Source organism: Pithys albifrons, chromosome 7 (assembly GCF_047495875.1).
Source record: "Pithys albifrons albifrons isolate INPA30051 chromosome 7, PitAlb_v1, whole genome shotgun sequence".
In the NCBI taxonomy this organism is placed as follows: Eukaryota; Metazoa; Chordata; class Aves; order Passeriformes; family Thamnophilidae; genus Pithys; species Pithys albifrons.
The window spans coordinates 39,519,744-39,537,902 of record NC_092464.1 but is presented as its reverse complement, the minus strand read 5'-3'; the positions used below and the strand labels follow the sequence as shown (position 1 = coordinate 39,537,902).

Sequence of the window (18,159 nt, the reverse complement as noted above, 5' to 3'; positions counted from 1 at the left end):
GCAATTATAGTAACTGCCCATTTTATTAAAAATGTATTGTTTCCAGCTTTTCCTTTAGAAGGCTTTTATTGCTCTGCTAATTCTAAGTTTTGATTTCCTTAGAAAAGGAGGTCTAACACCTTATTTTAATTTGACAGCCCCCTGTCACACAGCCACTCACATTTTTTACAAGGGAGTGGACAACTGCAAAGCTTTATATCTCACTGCTCGGGATCTCACTCTTGGGCCCTTGCCGCAGACCTTTTCTTTGGCTTTATGCCACCCAGAGGTACAATTCTTTATTGAGTGAGGTTTCATTCCACACCAAAGCTGGGATGAAACCTGCTGAAGCAGCAAACCCCAGGCAGCCACCCTCCGGCCCCTTTCCAGAGGATACCAACACCCGGACAGAGGTGGGGGGCGGGGAGGGAAGAACACGCATCCAGCTTCCCGGCCACGCTCCTGCAAAACAGGGCCATTTGCTGAAGCTGGCAAGGCTTGGGGCCGTGAAATGGAGACATGACTTTCCTCCTGTGTTCAGCAGCAGCCTCCTGCAAGAGGACAGGGCAGTGTGAAGACTAAGAGAAGTAAAGGCAGCTTCTCAAACCAGGCAGATATGCCAGTACATGTCTCCCATTGCCCCAGTGTTACTGCAGTGAGCCCTGGGCTACCTTTGCTTGTATATAGATGTTCTACATCCATGGAGCTTACTTTCTGAGTAAGTGTTATGATTATTCCTTACACCAGCCTAATTGCACCCATGTTGCTGCTCTGCTGCAACTGTGGGATATAATTAAAACAATACATTATTTCCATTTAGACATGACACAATAACAGGAAAAAATGGATTTCACCACTTGAGCTTATCTGCAATGAGAAGGGAAGTCAGACGAAAACTTAACCAACCTCCAGCACACATATATTTGCAACATCTGAAGACCCAAAGAGGGACATAGCATGCCAGAACAGAACAGTGCAGTACTAAGAGCAGCTCACCCCAACATTTCTGAAGCTAATGTAAGAAATACAAGTTTATGGAATATTGAAGAACTGCACATTGCCACTATCTTTTGAAGGCGCAAATAAAATGTAGAGTTCACTAAGTTGTAACACTCACCTGATCAGAATTTCAGTATTTCTAAATTTAATACCTGCTAGACAAAAAATAGTAACACAGGTAACATGGTAACCATGTAAACTAAACCAGGTAACATGAAAACTAAAACACTACCAGATTTCCTTTCCTTGTAATTGACAGTATCATGATATTGAGTTTATAGAACATTTTGCTTCCGGTTTGTTTTTCTTTTCACTTTCCACTAGCACAGTTAACCTGGCAAACATCCCTCTGCCCCTCTCACAGTAAGTGCAGCAGAAGCTGAAAGCTGGGGAGGAGCATGGCATCCTAGAACCAAGTGGTAGCAATGCTCCAACTGTGGCTCAGGACACACCTCCACAGTATGCCTAGAAGAGCAAAGATCAATCAAATAAGGCATTCACAAGAGCCTGGAGACTAGATGAGTACCGTGACTGGAGAGCGCATTTTCCAATATTCTGTTTTTCTATTCTCTACCTGCAGTGGATTTTCCTATTAAACCCTTGGAGTGAGGAATGCTCATAATTTTACCAGTATGTGGTCTGTCAGTACCATTCTCACTCGAAAGAGAAAAAAACATGCACACACTGTACCGCAGGCAAACACCTATGTGCTAACAGTATTTCCTAGTGATCTGGTTGTTATTATTCAATACCTACCTTCAACAGTGACTTGTTGTTTTGGTTTTTTTTTTCCCTAGATAAGCTGCTCACAATCAATTTCAATAACCCAGCCTTGCAAATAGGAAAAATATCAACTTCATTTTATATTTAATATGGCATAAATATAGTACTTTGTATTTCCAAAGAGCTGGAAAAGTAATATTCAGTCCTGATGCCTGATGTCCCAAGAAACTTAAGGCAAAACTTACACTGAAAGGGGGAAGTTACTATTTTCTGAAGAGACTCAAATCCAGAAAATCTTTGCCCATCATTATATAATAATTTTAAAATGTCTATATTATGAATATCCACTATTAAAAATATGCACATAAGCACGTTTCACAAAGCATACTTTTTTCTAGAGAGGGGAAAAAAAAAGCCTTTTCCTGCCATGTTTGAGAGATTTGGCTCATCATTTTCTGTAGAAATTAAGCTCTCTTTAAAAATTAATTTTCAGTTCTTGCAATTAGAAAGATATGTTATTAAATGAAAATTCATTCAATACAATCTTCTCAAATTTTCTGAAGGACTCCTTCAGTGCCTCTGTTGATACTGAAAGGATTCTGAAGCCACAGCAAAGTATTACTGACAACACAGTAAGGCTATTAAAAATTGTAGATAGCAGTGAAACTGTCTTAAGGTCCAGAAAACCTCTAACCTGTGGCACTAGTATTTCATGAGTCACTGTGACAAGGCAGATCAGCTATTTTAAGGAATTAGTAAACTACAGCGGCAGGGTGTTGTTAGTTAGAAATGATTGCTTTTAATTTCTTAGTATTTGTCTAAGTCTGACAACTGCACAGCAGCACATAATTGCTGCAAACTGTAATATACCTAGGTAAACTTTCCACAGAACAAGTTTAGCATGCTTTCCCTTACTGCCTTTTCTAAAGTCTGATCCAGTTTTGTGTCCCATTATGTGGACCTGTTGGAAATTTTGGTGAATCTTCTTAGTTCTTTTCCCACACTTTATCCATCAAAAGATGGCAATCTGTAAAAACAGTGAATTTAAAAAAGGATAACTCATGGGAAACTCTCTGAGAAAATTCAGCTCTGACCACCTTACCACCCTGGGACCAGACAATCCCAGTGGAACATGGGCACATTTTGGTAAGCTCTCACACCACCCAGGCACAGGGAAGACCCTGCTGTTTCACGGCACCCCCCGGCATTTGCAAACCAGTTTGCCTGATCACTGCCTTCTATTGTTTCCTGAGATAAGCAGGGCCCCAGTGAACAATTAAAGCTTTCAATAAATAATCTGTAAGCACATTCATTTGATTTACTGTTATTTGATACAGCAGTTAGTTTCAATGGGGCAGTTACTATTGATCACATAAAGTACTACAGACAAACATGAAACACTTCCAGAACTCCATGGATTATTACTCTTTATCTGCCAGTCATCTGTGTTACTTGTAATGGTTGCAAAATTTAAAATCAATAACAACAATTAGCGTCTGGTATACTCTGAGGAATGAATCATGTGAAATATGTTTTGTTACAAAAATGAAAGGCTGGAGAGCTTGCAAACAGGAAAGAATCTTGCAAACAGCCAAACTCTAAAATAATTTCTCCTGGTATTAGAAAGTGTCCAATTAAGGGGTAAAGAAAATAAAAAAACAGGTATGTTAAATGCATACACAAGCTTATACAATTATAAAAAGGTATTGGTAGGGTTTTTAAAGGAATAAAACTTTCAACTAAGCTGGTGAAAAAGGCATAGCCAAGTTTTCCTTAGAAAATTCCACTACAAGTCCTACAATTTCATACTCATTCCTTGAACTTTACAGGAGTTTTGGGTTGTTAACTGTGATCGGACTTGCTCCTATACAGAAAATTTAAGACATAGGAATAGGTCTGACTCGTCTTCCCACTAGCTTGTACTGAAGTTTATCACCAAAAAAAAAAAGGTATCTAAATGTAAGAAAATAATGCAAAATGAAATTAATAAAGCTCTAAACTGATTTTAAGGTATATATGTTTTCATCTTCAGATTCGTATAAATTAGTTGTGAATCTAATGAAATGGATGGAAATAATAGCATTTTGAGATCTCTGCCAGAGTAATAATTCTAGATAATTAAAATGCAAAGCAATAAATGTTTTATCATTAAACTGTAACCATAACTCTGTGTGAAATCATCCATTCAGAAGACTTGTTTTTCATCAATTATTTGTTATTTATCTGATGTAAATATAAGAAGGTCTAATTAAAATGTATGACTCCTTATGTAGCTTCTTGTCATTAAGACCAATGAAAGCATTCTGAAGACCATAATGAAATAATTATGTTTGCCTTTAAGAATCCTATTCAACAACACATGGCAGTACCACACTAAATTAAAACATCAGGAACTAAATTTCTCTTGCATCTATTTCCATTTTCACTAATTATACCCCCAAGCCTTCCAATAGACCAGGCCCTAAAATTCTTTTGAAGCTGAAACAGCCTAAGGAACAGCAGCCTTTTCATAGTAATGGACTTTGATGAAGAAACAAAGGTAATGCAACCCTGGAAGCATTAATATTTCAAATAGAGTTATCATGTGAAAATATGTGTTTATTTGAAAAATGGGGAAAAGATTGTTGATAAAAAGCCAAATATGTGTTCCAAGGAAACCAATACTCTGATTTAATCTCATTTAATTGCGTCATTCCTTCCTCACCTCTCTTCGTCAGAGTATTTTCTTGTTCTTCACAGAAATTCAAGTTAGCAAAAGCATTACAAACATGGTATTACTGGACAGTGCAAGTGTACCATGCAGTAAATGAGCTCTGCTTTCACATTTTGGTAAAGGTGAATAGACCCTGTGAACAGTTGCAGCGTTCATAATAGACTCTATTTCAGGGAGAAGAGAACAGCTATTTTCCCAAACTGCCTCCAGGCATACAGTGCTTCCTAACACACAGATCCTGCTTTAACCATGAAGTCTTGCAGGACCTCTCTAAAACAGAGAGAAAGGAAAGGATTTGGATAAGGAGAAGGAAAAAAAAAACAACCCTCCCCCCCCCAAAAAAAAAAAAAAAACACAGAAGGATGTGAGTCAGCCTTGATTTCTTGAAGGCAGCCAAAATCGTCTTTTCAAAACTTCAGGAAGATAATGGATCCTTCCTGGTGTGGTCTCAGAGAAGGGAATGTTGCAATATGCGCAAAGCATTGAAAGATGAGCAGTTCACATAACCTGCCTAGAACGTGACTATCAGTGCAGCTAGAAAAACACAGCCAGAACGTGCTGTCCAAATGGAAAGACGAAGGCAGAGGTTCACTGGGGGATGAAGATTCGGGAAAAGTATCTTCCTCTGTTAGCTCCCCCCTCATCAAGGACACTGAAAGATATAGGTGATTTGCCATTTGTTTTGCACTTTACACCTTGGTTCAAAGCGTGGGGTGAAATCAGAAGGACCTTTAGAAAGTCAGATCTCCAAGACATTCCAGCTAGCCACTAAGGTGGATCTGACAAATACCCTAATCCAGTAACTAATAAAATTTCTTCCTCAACTGAATGAAGAGAGGAAACTCAGAGAACAAAGCAATGCAAAAGAATACTCTGCATGATGAAGGGAAAGCAGAAAAACCTCCTCAGATCAGAAGATGAGAGGCAAAAGAATGCACAATGGCTTAAAACCAAATAAAGAACTCCCAACCTCAGGACATGATCTCAACAACAGTAAAAAAGCTCACCCATGCATGGCATCTTAGCTAGTCCTTTGTCTTGTGTCCTAAGCCAAAAATTGCAGACTGGTGGATCACTGCGGGCCAGTCTCTGTGAAGGAGGGAAGGTTTGTAGAGAAGTTAGGATCTTTGACTACAGTAACCCAGAGAGCTGTGCAAAACCCCTACAGGGAGTCGAGCTTTGGGGGGCACAGACATTTCCCTGCGCCTTAACCAAGGTCCTGGGGGAAGCATCTGCCTGTAGATCCGCAGTCCTTGCCCAGGGGAAGGTCCGGGTATCAGGTATCGCCAGATGGCACTGTGACACAGTTTTCCAACTCTTCTGCGTGAGTGAATGTTCAGTCTTGGAAAGACAGGCAAGGCTGGTCTTCCTTGAGAGTTTTTGGGTAGAAGATGGGGAATTAAAGCGGCCGAAGAGATTGCTCCCTGCCTCAAGCTCCACCCACGAACAGTCCCTGAGCAACCGTGCTGGAGGCTCCGAGACCCTGAAAGCCGGGGTATGAGTTGTGCCGCACCTGAACACCTCTGACCCAGACAGAGTGAGTGAAATATTTAAATCAGCTCAGAGGCTGTTACATTCACTTATTATGCAGGAACCTAGGAATCCTCTTTGTATCAGTCAGCAGCTGGCAGGAGAAGTGATTCTGGGACAAGACGGGAAGATGACATGGAAATCTCCTGGGAAATACGATACGCGCCTATATATGATGTGCTGCTGTGCCACCAGATAGCTTGGCAGAGAAGACCACCAGGCCATGCGATGGCCATTTCAGGAACACCTCAAGCTGCATTCAGATTAAAAAAAAATAAAATAAAATTAAAAAAACAACAAAACCCCCCCAAAAAAACCAAAAAACAAAACCATTGCAGGATTCAAGATACCTTTTGTGTTCTGTAGCTGTTTTGGTGGGATGGATTGTGGGTTTTTTTACTTTTATTTTGGATTTTTTTTTGGGGGGGGGGGTGTTTGGTTGGGTTTTTTTGGGGAGGGGAGCAGAGGAAATTGAACTATTCTATCCACTATATCTTGCAGGCAGAAATCATTTTCTAGAATTAAAGCATTCACTGAAGAAAATCTGTATTAAATCAAATTGTGGCTGTTGTCTCTGATTGGTACACCACCAGTCAACCTGTTTAATCGCTCCACACCTCTGCTACATAAAAGAAAAGAAAATTTGAATATTTCCTCTTTTTAAGAAGAAATGTTGGATGTTCATTGTGCTGAACATCCAGCTGCAGTGGCATGAACTTTTATTGGTATTTCATAAAACTACTGGTACATAAATACACTAAAGGCTCACTCATAGAACCATTCTGTGTCTGAAACTCTTACTAAAATAAAGGGTGGAGGGCTGAGTGCATTTAAGTGCTTCACTAGATAAGGCTGTAAAAGACAAAGATATACTTAATTTGTCATTTTATTGTTCAAAGATCCTTGCTAAAAATACAATGTGAGCCTAGAGAAAAATATTATGGTTCAATGGAAAGAGATTCTCTAAACTATTAAAAGAAACTAAGAACTAAGCGGTGCTAAAAAACCTTTTTGTTGTGAGACATTTCTCTGCTCTTTTTCTTAGGGGATGCACTTAGAGGGTAAAATGTAAGTCACTGAAAGTGCATAAAATGGAAATCCCTGCAAACTATGGACGGACTTCAACATCATGTCCTTAGCAGTGAAGAGCCAGAGTACTCTGAGAATTTATAAACACTCATTCAAGCTTTAACCTATTAAACCTATACAAGTGTGACTTGCATGTGTATATTTAACTTACATAGTTTTATAATATTCAGCTTATATATGGTATAAGCAGGGAAAAGAAAAATCACCTTGTCCAAGGGGAACAGAAAGTATATTATACACTCTGTGTCTAGGATTCTGGATTATATTTCCCTCTCTCTTAAAAGTATTTGAAGAAGCTGTAAGGCTCGAATGGCACACTAAAAGAAAGTGAGGTCAGTTATATAAAGGCTAGTATTAGTTTGTTATAAGTTTTTTTCCTACCCACTCCCAAATAAAGGGACAAAGAAGTGAACATTGCGGGAATGTGTTTCTAAACCACATGATATCCTTATCAGATTGTCATGTACAAGGGAGGTTCTCACACAGGGACCCCATGCTGGTGAGCTGCCCTGTCACATGATGCAAGTTCTACGCTCCTATTCAGATTACTAAAATGAGCTGAAGAAAGCTAGATTTCCCCCTCCTCCCTCCCCATCAAAATAAGCAAACTGCACAGTGACCGAAGTCATATTAATTCTCTGCCACTGGGAAAAGAATTGTGAGCAGCTGCTAATGATAAGTGAGTATATGAAGAAGATAATCTAGTTATTAAAATCTATACCATGATTAATATCTGATGAGTGGATTTTAATGCATAGAAGCAAACAGAGAATCAGAGAAACCTGTGAATCAGACAAAATATATGGAAAAAATCTTGGCCGACTTGTAAATTTATAGAAAAAGAGTGAAATGTTTTTATAAACAAGTCTGACTTTTTCCTGTAAGTGTCTCTATTTTTCACTGTTGATGTTGTGAACTCTGTAATTAAATTACTTTTTCATATAGTTTGGGGGAAGTGGAACAGTCCTGTAAATATTTTTAATATTAAATGAAGGTTCTAAATAGTATCTGGTCATTCAAATATGTGGCCTGTTTAAAAAAGTGCTGAGGGAGCTCCTAGATGCTCAGCATATTTGGAAATGAAGCCATGAAATGTGGATTTAGGATGCTAACTTTAGGCTACTGTATCTGACATTCTTAACCCTTGAAACACATTTGCTCATGCAACAACTAAATAATAAAATCCCAGACATTATATTATTTTTTAAAAGACTGTTTAAAATCCACGTTTTTGGACGCAAGTTGTTTACAGATTACAATTAGGAGGCATAGATAAGTGAGACTGAAAAACTGCACAGAATCATTTCCACATGATATCAGTTTGTTTGTTTTAAACCTAGAATATGGTTCTCATAAAAAGGCGGCAGCAGTAGACGAAAGACATTACTCTTAGTTTGCCTGCTGGAAAATCCAGCTTTGTTACCCTTCTGCCTATATTTTTCCCTGCAGCACAGACAAAATTATTGTTCTCTTACTTTAAAACAGTTTTGAGCATTTTTTGGCTTGTATTTTCGTGGTTCCATTTGATTTGAAAGGGCTTGGATTTCAGCAAGAAGTGGCATGGGTCACAGTGCATGGGGACAGACTTCATGCACGTGAGCAAAGGTCAAAATCAATCATAGCTTTGTATTTCCAGGCCTATTACTTTTGGCAGTTTACCCTGCCAGAAGGGGCTAAAATATTTGCCTCCCAAAAGGAGTAAACATCAATGGGGGCAGGAATATAATCAGCCTCTCAACCACTCAGCAATGAGAAATGAGAGAAAAGGATCCCCTCCTCACCATAGCCACTAAGCCACCTAAACGTTAGATGAAACATTTTCAGCAAAAAGTTGAAAGATTTCACAGCACAGTGCCTTGAAAAGGACAATAGGCCTATTTAGGCAATTACATTATGCAGGCTTTGTTATTAGGCAGCCCTACTCAGTCCCAGAAAGTCTGGATAATCAAAAGTGTCCAAGTACAGGAAGGGGAAAAGTACAACCCCACCCTCCCGCACAGCCGCTGCCAGGACCTCTGGATTTGAAGGGTAAAGTCTATTTACCGAAGTTCCTTGGCCATTTTATACATCAACTGATATCCTTCCTCATGGGGCTGCGTGCTACAGCCTAGCAAAGCTCTGGAAAGCCCTCTGAAACCACAACTAATTTGGCCCCAGCCGCCCGCCCCTGTAAATTCACTACTCGGAGGCTGCTGCCAGCCCCCTAGGCAGAAAGTGCGAGGGGAGAGGGAAGCTCCCCCCCCGGCTCGCACGCATACCAGGGCCGGTCCCCACGGCCAAACAGATCTGGAAACTCATCGCAGCTGTGCTCTGCCTTTAAGGTCTCAATAGGACGGGGCATAGAGCGGCCGGACAGCGGCAGACAGCGGTCCTTCTGAGCACAATGTCCCTTTCACAACCCCACTCCCAAATCTAAATGCTGGCTGTGTAACACAGCCGCACTTCATCGGCTGCGTAAAGGGGGGTATATAAATTAGACCTGAGCAAAACCAGTCACTTGGCGCGTTCAGGGGAGGTGGGACCATAATCCGCCGAGCAGGGCGCCTCGCTCCCCGAGCAAAGCCCCTCGGCTTGGCTGGGCTGCAGCGCTGGCGTGAAGCACACATGGTTAACAAAAATGGCTCAGCAGTAAGTGGGGATTTAACTGGATGTGAGGATGAGTAACTTCGCTGTCTGAAACACTATCTCTCTCTTTCAGCTCCTTAACTTCACCTTAACCCTCTTCGAGGCATCGCTTCACGAGCCTGGCTTTGTTCTGACAAGTTGCACCTTTGCTGCAAAGACTCTTTAGGCAAGCAGGGAGTGACCCAAAGATACATTGCTTTTCTTCCAAGCTTATCCCATCCTGACTTCACCAGCGAACGCCGCTCATCATTTTTGTCTGCAGGAGTTTTTGACAGTGGTGCGTGTCCATTAGGGTTTTCCAGTGCCAGCAGCCGAATCAGGCTAACTACATTAGTGCCTATAGCTTTCTCTTTTCAGTTAATTTGGAAGAAAAATATCCCCATGCAATTTTTTTTAATGTAGCGGATCAGAAACAAACATTTTTTCATAATGTATTTCAGGGCATTAAGCTAGAAGTATAAAAATTTAAACAAAGACTGTATCCCTAAGCAAGTCAGTCCTAGCGATTTAGCTGTAAAGTTTATAGATGAACTTTAAAGAAAATAACCTGGTTCAAACAGATCTTGCCTTCTGGGCACTAGCAAACACACCTGCAGCAATTTGATACTTGGGAATGCAGATTACAAGTCCTTCACTTCAAAATGTTTGTTTTGAAATTCAGAAAGATGAAAGAAAATAAAGTAGTGAGCTTTTTTGTGTGTGTCTGTGTTGAGCACAGATGTTTCCAGTGCTTGCAGGGAACAAGAACCCTACCCAAACATCCAGAATTCTGAAGGAAAACATGCACCTTCTGCAGTCCCATCTTCATGAACTTTCTGAAAGTTAATACCCGCTAACTCCTCTCTAGGCAAACATTTCCCACTAAACAGAAACAAGAACTGCATACTTATACTACATGAACCTCAACATTCCAGTATGTGCTGCTGCCATATCCATAACTTTTGCCTTCATCAATTTTTTTATGCTTCTAATCCCGAGGAAATGCAGTAGGCAGTAGTCTTCTACTTCATATAATTAGCTGAAACACTACATAATGCTAAACAAACTTACTCTTGTTTTGGGCCTGCTCATTTGGGTTTTTGCCTGTTCAATTAATTAAAACTAATGAAGACTTTTTTAATAGGCTTTTCCAAGGTCAAGTCACCATTCTTTGCAGCTCCTCTCTCAGGACCTGTCCTCTTCCCACTTCCGCAGTATTTGGTTAGCTCACGTTTCACCAAAAGTTACTGGTTTTCTCTCAGAGTTTGTTACCGCAGCAAAGGAGCAGAAAAGTCTGTCTTACTGAAGAAACTATAGATTGTTCAATCTTGCAGTCCTTCTAAGAACTATTCTTGTCTAATTTGATTATACTGACCTGATTTTTATCTCATGACAAAAGGAGAATGATATACGATTAAAAGTGCAGTTGGTTCTACTCTCATTTCTGAGTCCATAATTTTCTTTGCAAACAAATAATTTCATTTTAAAACTACAACAATATAACTAATATCACAAAACCCAGAAACATGTATGAGTGCAAAATTAGGTATTTTTTTGGCATGCTTATAAAACATCACACAATACGCAGTGACTTAACAGTTGCATTATAAACCTATGGCAAGTTTTTCCTCCCAAAGGGGAGAGGAAAAAATTACCACACAAGTTAAGGTCATGTTTGGGTTGCACCTTATCCTCTACTTTTACTTTGCAGACCCTCATGGACTACAAAATTCATGATGCTGCAGGAGTGCACTAGCTTAGTGAATCGTAACAGGATTAACACACGGAAGATGTGCTGAAGTTGAAGACCTACAGCATTCTGCCCTAAACCCTGCAATGGCATATTTTGCCAGCATTTCAGTTGAAACCCTGATGCTGTCTGGGATTGTTACTGGCCTGCTCTAAGTCTGCACTATTCGTATACTATTCCCTCAACAACCATTTATGTTTTACTCTACAGTCACATCTCTATCAAAGCAATATTTCTAAGGCCTAAAGCAAGGGCTGCAGGTGTATTGTTTCATTTTTGTTCAGAGCCAAAAATAAAACAACAAAGTAGACTAAAAACCCCCTATCACACAGGTATAAAATTTAGCTATTATTACATTCCATTAAATCACAGATGTCTTCTTAAAAATGGAGGATCAGGAAATGCTTGAGTTAGAATTAAACATTGCTATCTTTGTATTTATAAGCACTGGAGCAACCTTAAACTATTAAAATCTTTCTGGACCACAAAAATTCTGGTTTTGTCTTTATTTTCATGAGATGCCCGGTAAAAATCTTACACTTTGAGAGAATTTTAGTATTTTATAATCTATTTATGTATTTACCCATATGCATAAACTGCTTACACTTTCTTCAAAATTGAAAATAAAATTTGCTTTAGTAATCAAATAGAAATCTTAATGTGGACTCTAACTAAATTGGTTTTCCACACTTCTATACCATTAATTTTCACAGTTCAAATTACAGCCACCATATGATGATTCAGGTTTCGGCCCAATTTTAAATTCCCATGCAGCGAAGATTAATCCTATTGCTTACAAAGTTATGAGACTGAATTCCTGAATGCATTTTCCTGTATTTTTATTTACTCTTGTTAATATTAGTTTCTTTGGTTAGCTAAACTTTGCTGTTATCAACACTTGTCTCTTATCAGAGGCCCTAGGCAAATAACATATTTACCACTCATTCCATTCTGATAAGGGTAATCCTGTGTTTAACTTGTCCAAGAACAAACATCATATATTTTGTTTTTAAGAATCCAGCTTCTAGGTATTAACAACATGGAAGAGAATGAGCAGGACATTTTAAAATGAGAAGTTATTTAAAGAATATTTTGCGAGTGTAAGCTTTTAACAACAGTATGTGCCTCCTACTTCAGGAAAGTTTATTTAATTCCAAGTTTCCGCAATATCTCCACAGAAGTTATACTAAAGTTTAAACCATGAAAGGAGGAAAACACATTTTTAGTAAAACATCTGGTTTAGATTTTGGGTTTTGCTAACTGAAGCTCTCCCGTAGCTAGAATCATTATCTTGAAATAAAAGCTTTGTTTCATAATTTATTAGAAGCATTTTGAAAATAGCATGAAGGAAATAAATATCCTATACTGAACTTCAGTTTGCTTTTAATTGTAAAGATATCAACACATTTGCAGTGTTGCAGGCTGGTAGTCACTGATTTTTACAATTATGTTTTCGTTACTCAACCCACACAAACATCATATGGTGACTGAAAACTTTTGAGCTGAATGAAACACGCTATTTCACCAAACATTTTAAAGTTTATTTTTCAATTCCCTCCTCCACCTCTTTGAGATATTGAAGGAAGAACTCCTCTAATTCCTAGTTAAGTTTTTAACATATCGCAAAACAAAAATTTCAGACAGACTTATACAGTCAATAGTGTACTGAAGTGCCCAAGAGTGTGCTAAAAACATTTTGATAGATAGCCAAGTCATTTATCTAAATCACCTTCAGAGCAGTGAAGCATCCTGTGAGTTTTTATGCAGAGAATAAGGTGATGTGTTCTGGCACTTTTTCTCAGTTCTCAAACTTGAAACTGCAGCGCTAAAATACTGCTGTTGTTTACAGTCTTTGTATTTCAGCAACAAATCAAGGCCCTATAACATAACAGTACATTTTCAGAAGTGTCCTACCACTAACTCTAACTTCTGTGTTACCAGCGCAATGCTGCCTGCATTTCAAGGTATAGAAATAATTGATGGTTAAACTCAAAGGGTGTTCACAGTAAGTAGTTTTCTAGCAAAACAGCAACTTCTTAGAGCAACAAAATGAAGAAGAAAGGTGGCAGCAAGGTCAGTACAAAGAAATATTGCCTCCTCTTCAGAAACTTATAACTACTTTCTGATTTTTTGGAATGGCACCTACCCACTGCAATTCTACATCTTTGCAAGAACCGTAGAGAGCAGCATTTTAGTTGCTTGGCTGCTCTGCTAAAATGCACTTCAAGACAACATGCATCCTGATTCTCAAATGAGTTACAAAATTAGATTAAGGAAGAGGGAAAAAAAACCCAACAAACTACCACAGAGATGTTATGTAAATTCGTCCTTCACTGGTTGGAGTTTTGCAAGTATTTGTTGTATTACATTACAATTTTATGTGTTCCTGTTTGGCTCCACAACTGTTGTTGGGATCAATATGCCACATGAGAAGGGATAAACAGAAAGAAGTCCGGCACTTCTTTCCTTTCTCCTTCCTTGCCAAATGAAGAAAAAAAAGCTCACAAACCACATTTTGCACAAAAACTCTCCCCACCCCTCATTCCTCTGTGCTTAATCACGCGTCTTTCTCTTTTAAATACATGCAAATAAATAAATAAATAAATAACAACAACAGTAATAATTATAGTAATTGCTTTAAAGTGCAAAAAGAACAGTTGGGACCTACATTGCGCACTGTGCCGGTGTTGCCACTCTGTTTGTGCCAATCCACTGAAGCATGCTTTGAGAGCCTTCTCCTGGAGCATGCAGGAAGACGGACTCGCAGTGTAGAAATCCAGCATCTGAGCAGGGCTCACTGCTAGAACGTCCATACAGTCAAACATGATTCCCCCTGCACAGAATGCCTGCAAAAGTGCTTTCCTCTAGGTGTGGAGCAAAATGGCACATAAAAGTACACCCAACTCCATCAAACTCTGCCCCTTTTTTGGCACGTAGGCTGTTGGTCTTTTTCCCAGACCAGAATCATGAATTATGACAGACAACACAGCTAAAAGCCTGTAATTGATCCAAATGATCATTTACCATTTTCCAGGCTGCCCAGCCAATCCAGCAAGATGGGGGGATGCGAGCCGCATTCTAAGTTTTAGCTACCATCAATTTCCCCCAAAATTTCTTGAGAGTCAGTCCAGCTCCTGGAGCAGTCGCCGCGTGCGTGCCGCGTCCCACGCCGTGCCAATCGCCCACCTCCCCGGGATAAAACAGCTCCGGTAGAGGCTCGGGATCCCCCTCGGCCGTGAATAGATGCTTCTGCCTCTGAACAGCTCACTTCCTACTACTTGTGTCACAGGGAATGAAAGATTGAATTGCCTAATATATGCGAGTGAACTTTCCGTGAACCCTTCCCAGGCTGCTAACCTTCAAATGACCCAAGCGGTCTGACATCACCAGCTCCCAGGATTCTCACACGCCTTCACAACTCCCAGCAGCCCTGCAAAAAAGCAGGCAGGCAGACAGGCAGGCAGGCGGGCGGGCGGGCAGGCAAAGGCGAGCCCCAGCCCTGCCGGAGTCGCCCCGCTGCCCCCGAGCGGGAGGGTGCGGACGGGGAGCCCAACTTCCGAAAAGACCCCAAATAATAAAGTAATAAAAAAACACACCCCAAACAACTGTGAGGAGGAGAGGAAGGGGGTGGGAAACGAAACAGCGACGTTTTCAGCGGTTGTGTGGAACGGAAGATTTTTAAATTCCAGTTCAATTTTCTAAAACTTCTGCGCCTCCCCCCGTCCCCACATTCCTTTCCTCCCCGGAGAGGCCAAGAGCGAGGCGCAGGCGCTGCCGCTGTTCCACAGCCAGGGACACGGGGCTGAGCTCGGAGCAGCCTCATCCCGACGCTGCTCCGGCACACGCCAGCAGGGACCCCGCTCAGTGCCCCCTGCGGGGACCCCGCTCAATACCACTCGCAGAGACGAGCCCCACTCCCAGCGGGGAACCTCAGGGGCCCATCCCTCCTGGGGCAGGGTTGCGGGGGGAGGGACAGATCTCATCTCTCCTCACCATCCCTCCCTCGCCCTGGCTCCTAAATCATCCTGCGTTTCCTAGCTTCCCCAATGGGCCAGATTTGGGAATGCCCGAGAGGGCTCTTCCCCATCACTCAACCCAGGGCAGGAGGCAGCCACGCATCCCCTCTTCTCGCTCCTCAGCCCCCGCCGCCGGGTCCTGCCTGTCTCTGATTAGCAGAGAGGGGCTGGGGCCGGTCCTGCGGCCCCGGAGGGGGTGTATCGGCTTTCAGAGGGCTAATCAACCCCAGCTCCCCAGGAGGGGAGAAAGGCCACGAGCTAATCCATGGGGAAGAGGATCCAGCCCGTGGTGCTGAGCGGGAACGCTGTGGCAGCCAGCCCCGGACAGCCATTCTGGAGGCAAGGGGCTGCTCCCGTCCACCAAGATCTCCGCTAAACCACACTGTCGACAGCTCTCCCTCATGGCAGGAGTAGGTGTCAAAGCCTTCCCAGGTCTGTGGCCAGTACGCCACAGCCAGCCGTGTACTGTCCCACCACTTGCAGCAGGCTGGCAGAGAGCTTCATGCTTTTTAGGTATAAATTCCTTCTGCAAAATCTTGCTCACCGAGAAAGACTCCACTGAGGCTTCCACCAGTCCTCATCCCTACAGACAATTTAAAAATGAAAAACAGCAGCCTGGAAACACACCCTCTGCCCCCATGGAAAAGAACATGAGCTCAATAACCACATGCATGCTTTCATTTTAAATGAGTGAGCCAAGCCACCTCAGCCCCAGCAGAGTGAGCATCATTCAGGAGCAAGGCATAGAGGAGCCTTGCTCCCTGCTTTAAGTGAGCTCAGGTTCAGAAACTGGAAAATGAAACTCTTGATTATTGCCTGTTTCTTGCAAAGCTCAACATGGGAGTCGGGCAGAGAAGGGGATTCTGTGTGCAGGCATGGCACACCACTGGCAACCGTAAAGAAATGCTGGAGAGAGACTCACCCTGGGACCTGTGCAGCCACTTTAATGGATGTGGTGTCCCCTCTCCACAAAAAGTCCTTTGATGAACCGAAAGCTCTCTGACAATGCCTGCAGATTGTATTAACAAAACTTTTCACACAGGTTCAAGAAATAAAAAAACCAAACAAAAAAAAAACCAAACAAAAAACCCCAAACCAACACACAAAACAAAATCCCACACACAGCACATGCACTTGTTCCCTGAAACTGATATACCCACATTGAAAACCAGCGGCCAGCAAAAAAGCTGCCGCAATCTCAAAGCGAATCCTTTTGAAGAGATAAAAACAAAAGCTTTCCTTAGCCTCCTTCCCCTCTACGGGAGAGCTGTGGTTGTCCCTGAAGCAGGCAGCCTCTCTTTCCCTCTTCCCTTCAGGCAGAAGAGTTACAAATGCTAGAATGTAACATCTTCTTTTCTAGGACTTTTTAAGGACTTTGTCAGCCCTTTGGGGTGTCTTCCCCAAGCCTGAGCTCCTCCAGCTGAAGAAGCCCCTGACACTCTCTAATTTAAAATTTATGCACAGCATATGCTTACAGAAAATAAATCCTTCAGGGAAGGCTTGTTTAAACCATTTCAGCACAGCAAACAGTGTTTGTTTTATTAAAAAGGCAAGTGGAAAAGTGGCTAAATTTTTGTTTATATCTCAGCTGGCTATGTTGCTACAATTTCATTTGGAATAGCAAAGCTAAATTAAAACCCAGTATTTTCTAACCAGACAACACAGGACACAAGAGAAGTTTGGAATACAGAATGTGTCACCACAAAAATAACTGGAAAGGATGACATAAAACACAGTGTGTTTTGTCAGTCTCCAATTTAGGGAGAAAACAGCTTTTTGTGCAGACCAAGGTTCTTGGAACAGTTTAAGCCTATGCCAAGAAAAATATGTTGCCCATGTGAGTTAAAGTAAACAAAATGAGACAAACAGAAAAATATAGTTATATTTTTTCCATTAGCAGTCTTATAATACCATATTCAAAAATAAAACCTATTGGTTATACCTCAAAATGTGCACTAGGAACTTCTGAAAGAAAATGTCGGGAAGTCATGCTTAACTGTGTATGAATTGAAAAAAGATTGCTTTTTCCCACTGTACCTAAATAAGACAGGTAGCTCATCATGCTTTATTATGAATAATAGGTGTACAAATGCTTATGCTTATTACTAAACCCACATGTAATTAACAAATTCCTCAAAGAGCCCAGTGGTTTGCTTGCATACTATTTCTACAACACAGTAATGTCTGCATCTCATATTTCACTTTGAAATAGCATGATACTCATTTTTCTTAAACAGAGTATCAGGAAAAGCTACATTCATAAATTGGGGCTGGGGGGGTGGGGTGTGTTTTCTAATTTAAATCAGGACTAAGCATAATTATTGTGACAACTAATAGCCCTCTAAGTCAAATGTAATGAAACTTTAAGTATTGCCACATATTTTAAATGCCTACCCAGCTCCCATAGAGGTGCAAGGAGGCAGCAACTCTCCAGTGTCTTCCACTTTATCCATGCAAAGAAACTGTGCTTTCACATCACTGCTTTGATCTGTTTTCTCTCAGACTGTGATAGCAGAAAATTTGCAATAAATATATTCTTAGCTAAAAGTAAAATAAAAAGCTCAAGTTCAAGTCAGAAATCTATTTCCTTTGGTGTTACTGTATATTTGTCAGTGTGACATAGCACATTTGAAACCCATAATCATAAAACAAAAATTTACAGCCACGGTTTAGGGTCTACATCTGTTTCTCTGGTTTTTGTACTGCAATTACCCACTGGACAATTCAGAAAGCAGCACTATGAATCATGTACTGCA

General features: G+C 41.0%; 1 protein-coding gene across 4 annotated transcripts in view; it reads right to left on the bottom strand.

Moving 5' to 3' along the window:
* Positions 1–18,159, bottom strand: part of RARB (retinoic acid receptor beta) — a 323,973-nt gene that overhangs the window by 76,613 nt on the left and 229,201 nt on the right. Inside the window, exons 1-2 of one of the 4 annotated variants that reach the window (XM_071561105.1) lie at positions 14,745–14,832; positions 14,056–14,661 (exon numbers count right to left, since the gene is read on the bottom strand). The exons of 1 other annotated variant lie outside the window; for it this stretch is intronic. In XM_071561105.1, the coding sequence (XP_071417206.1) occupies positions 14,056–14,212 (157 nt within the window). In that variant the 5' untranslated portion in view covers positions 14,213–14,661; positions 14,745–14,832. 2 more of the 4 variants (XM_071561106.1, XM_071561107.1) reach the window with 2 other exon arrangements.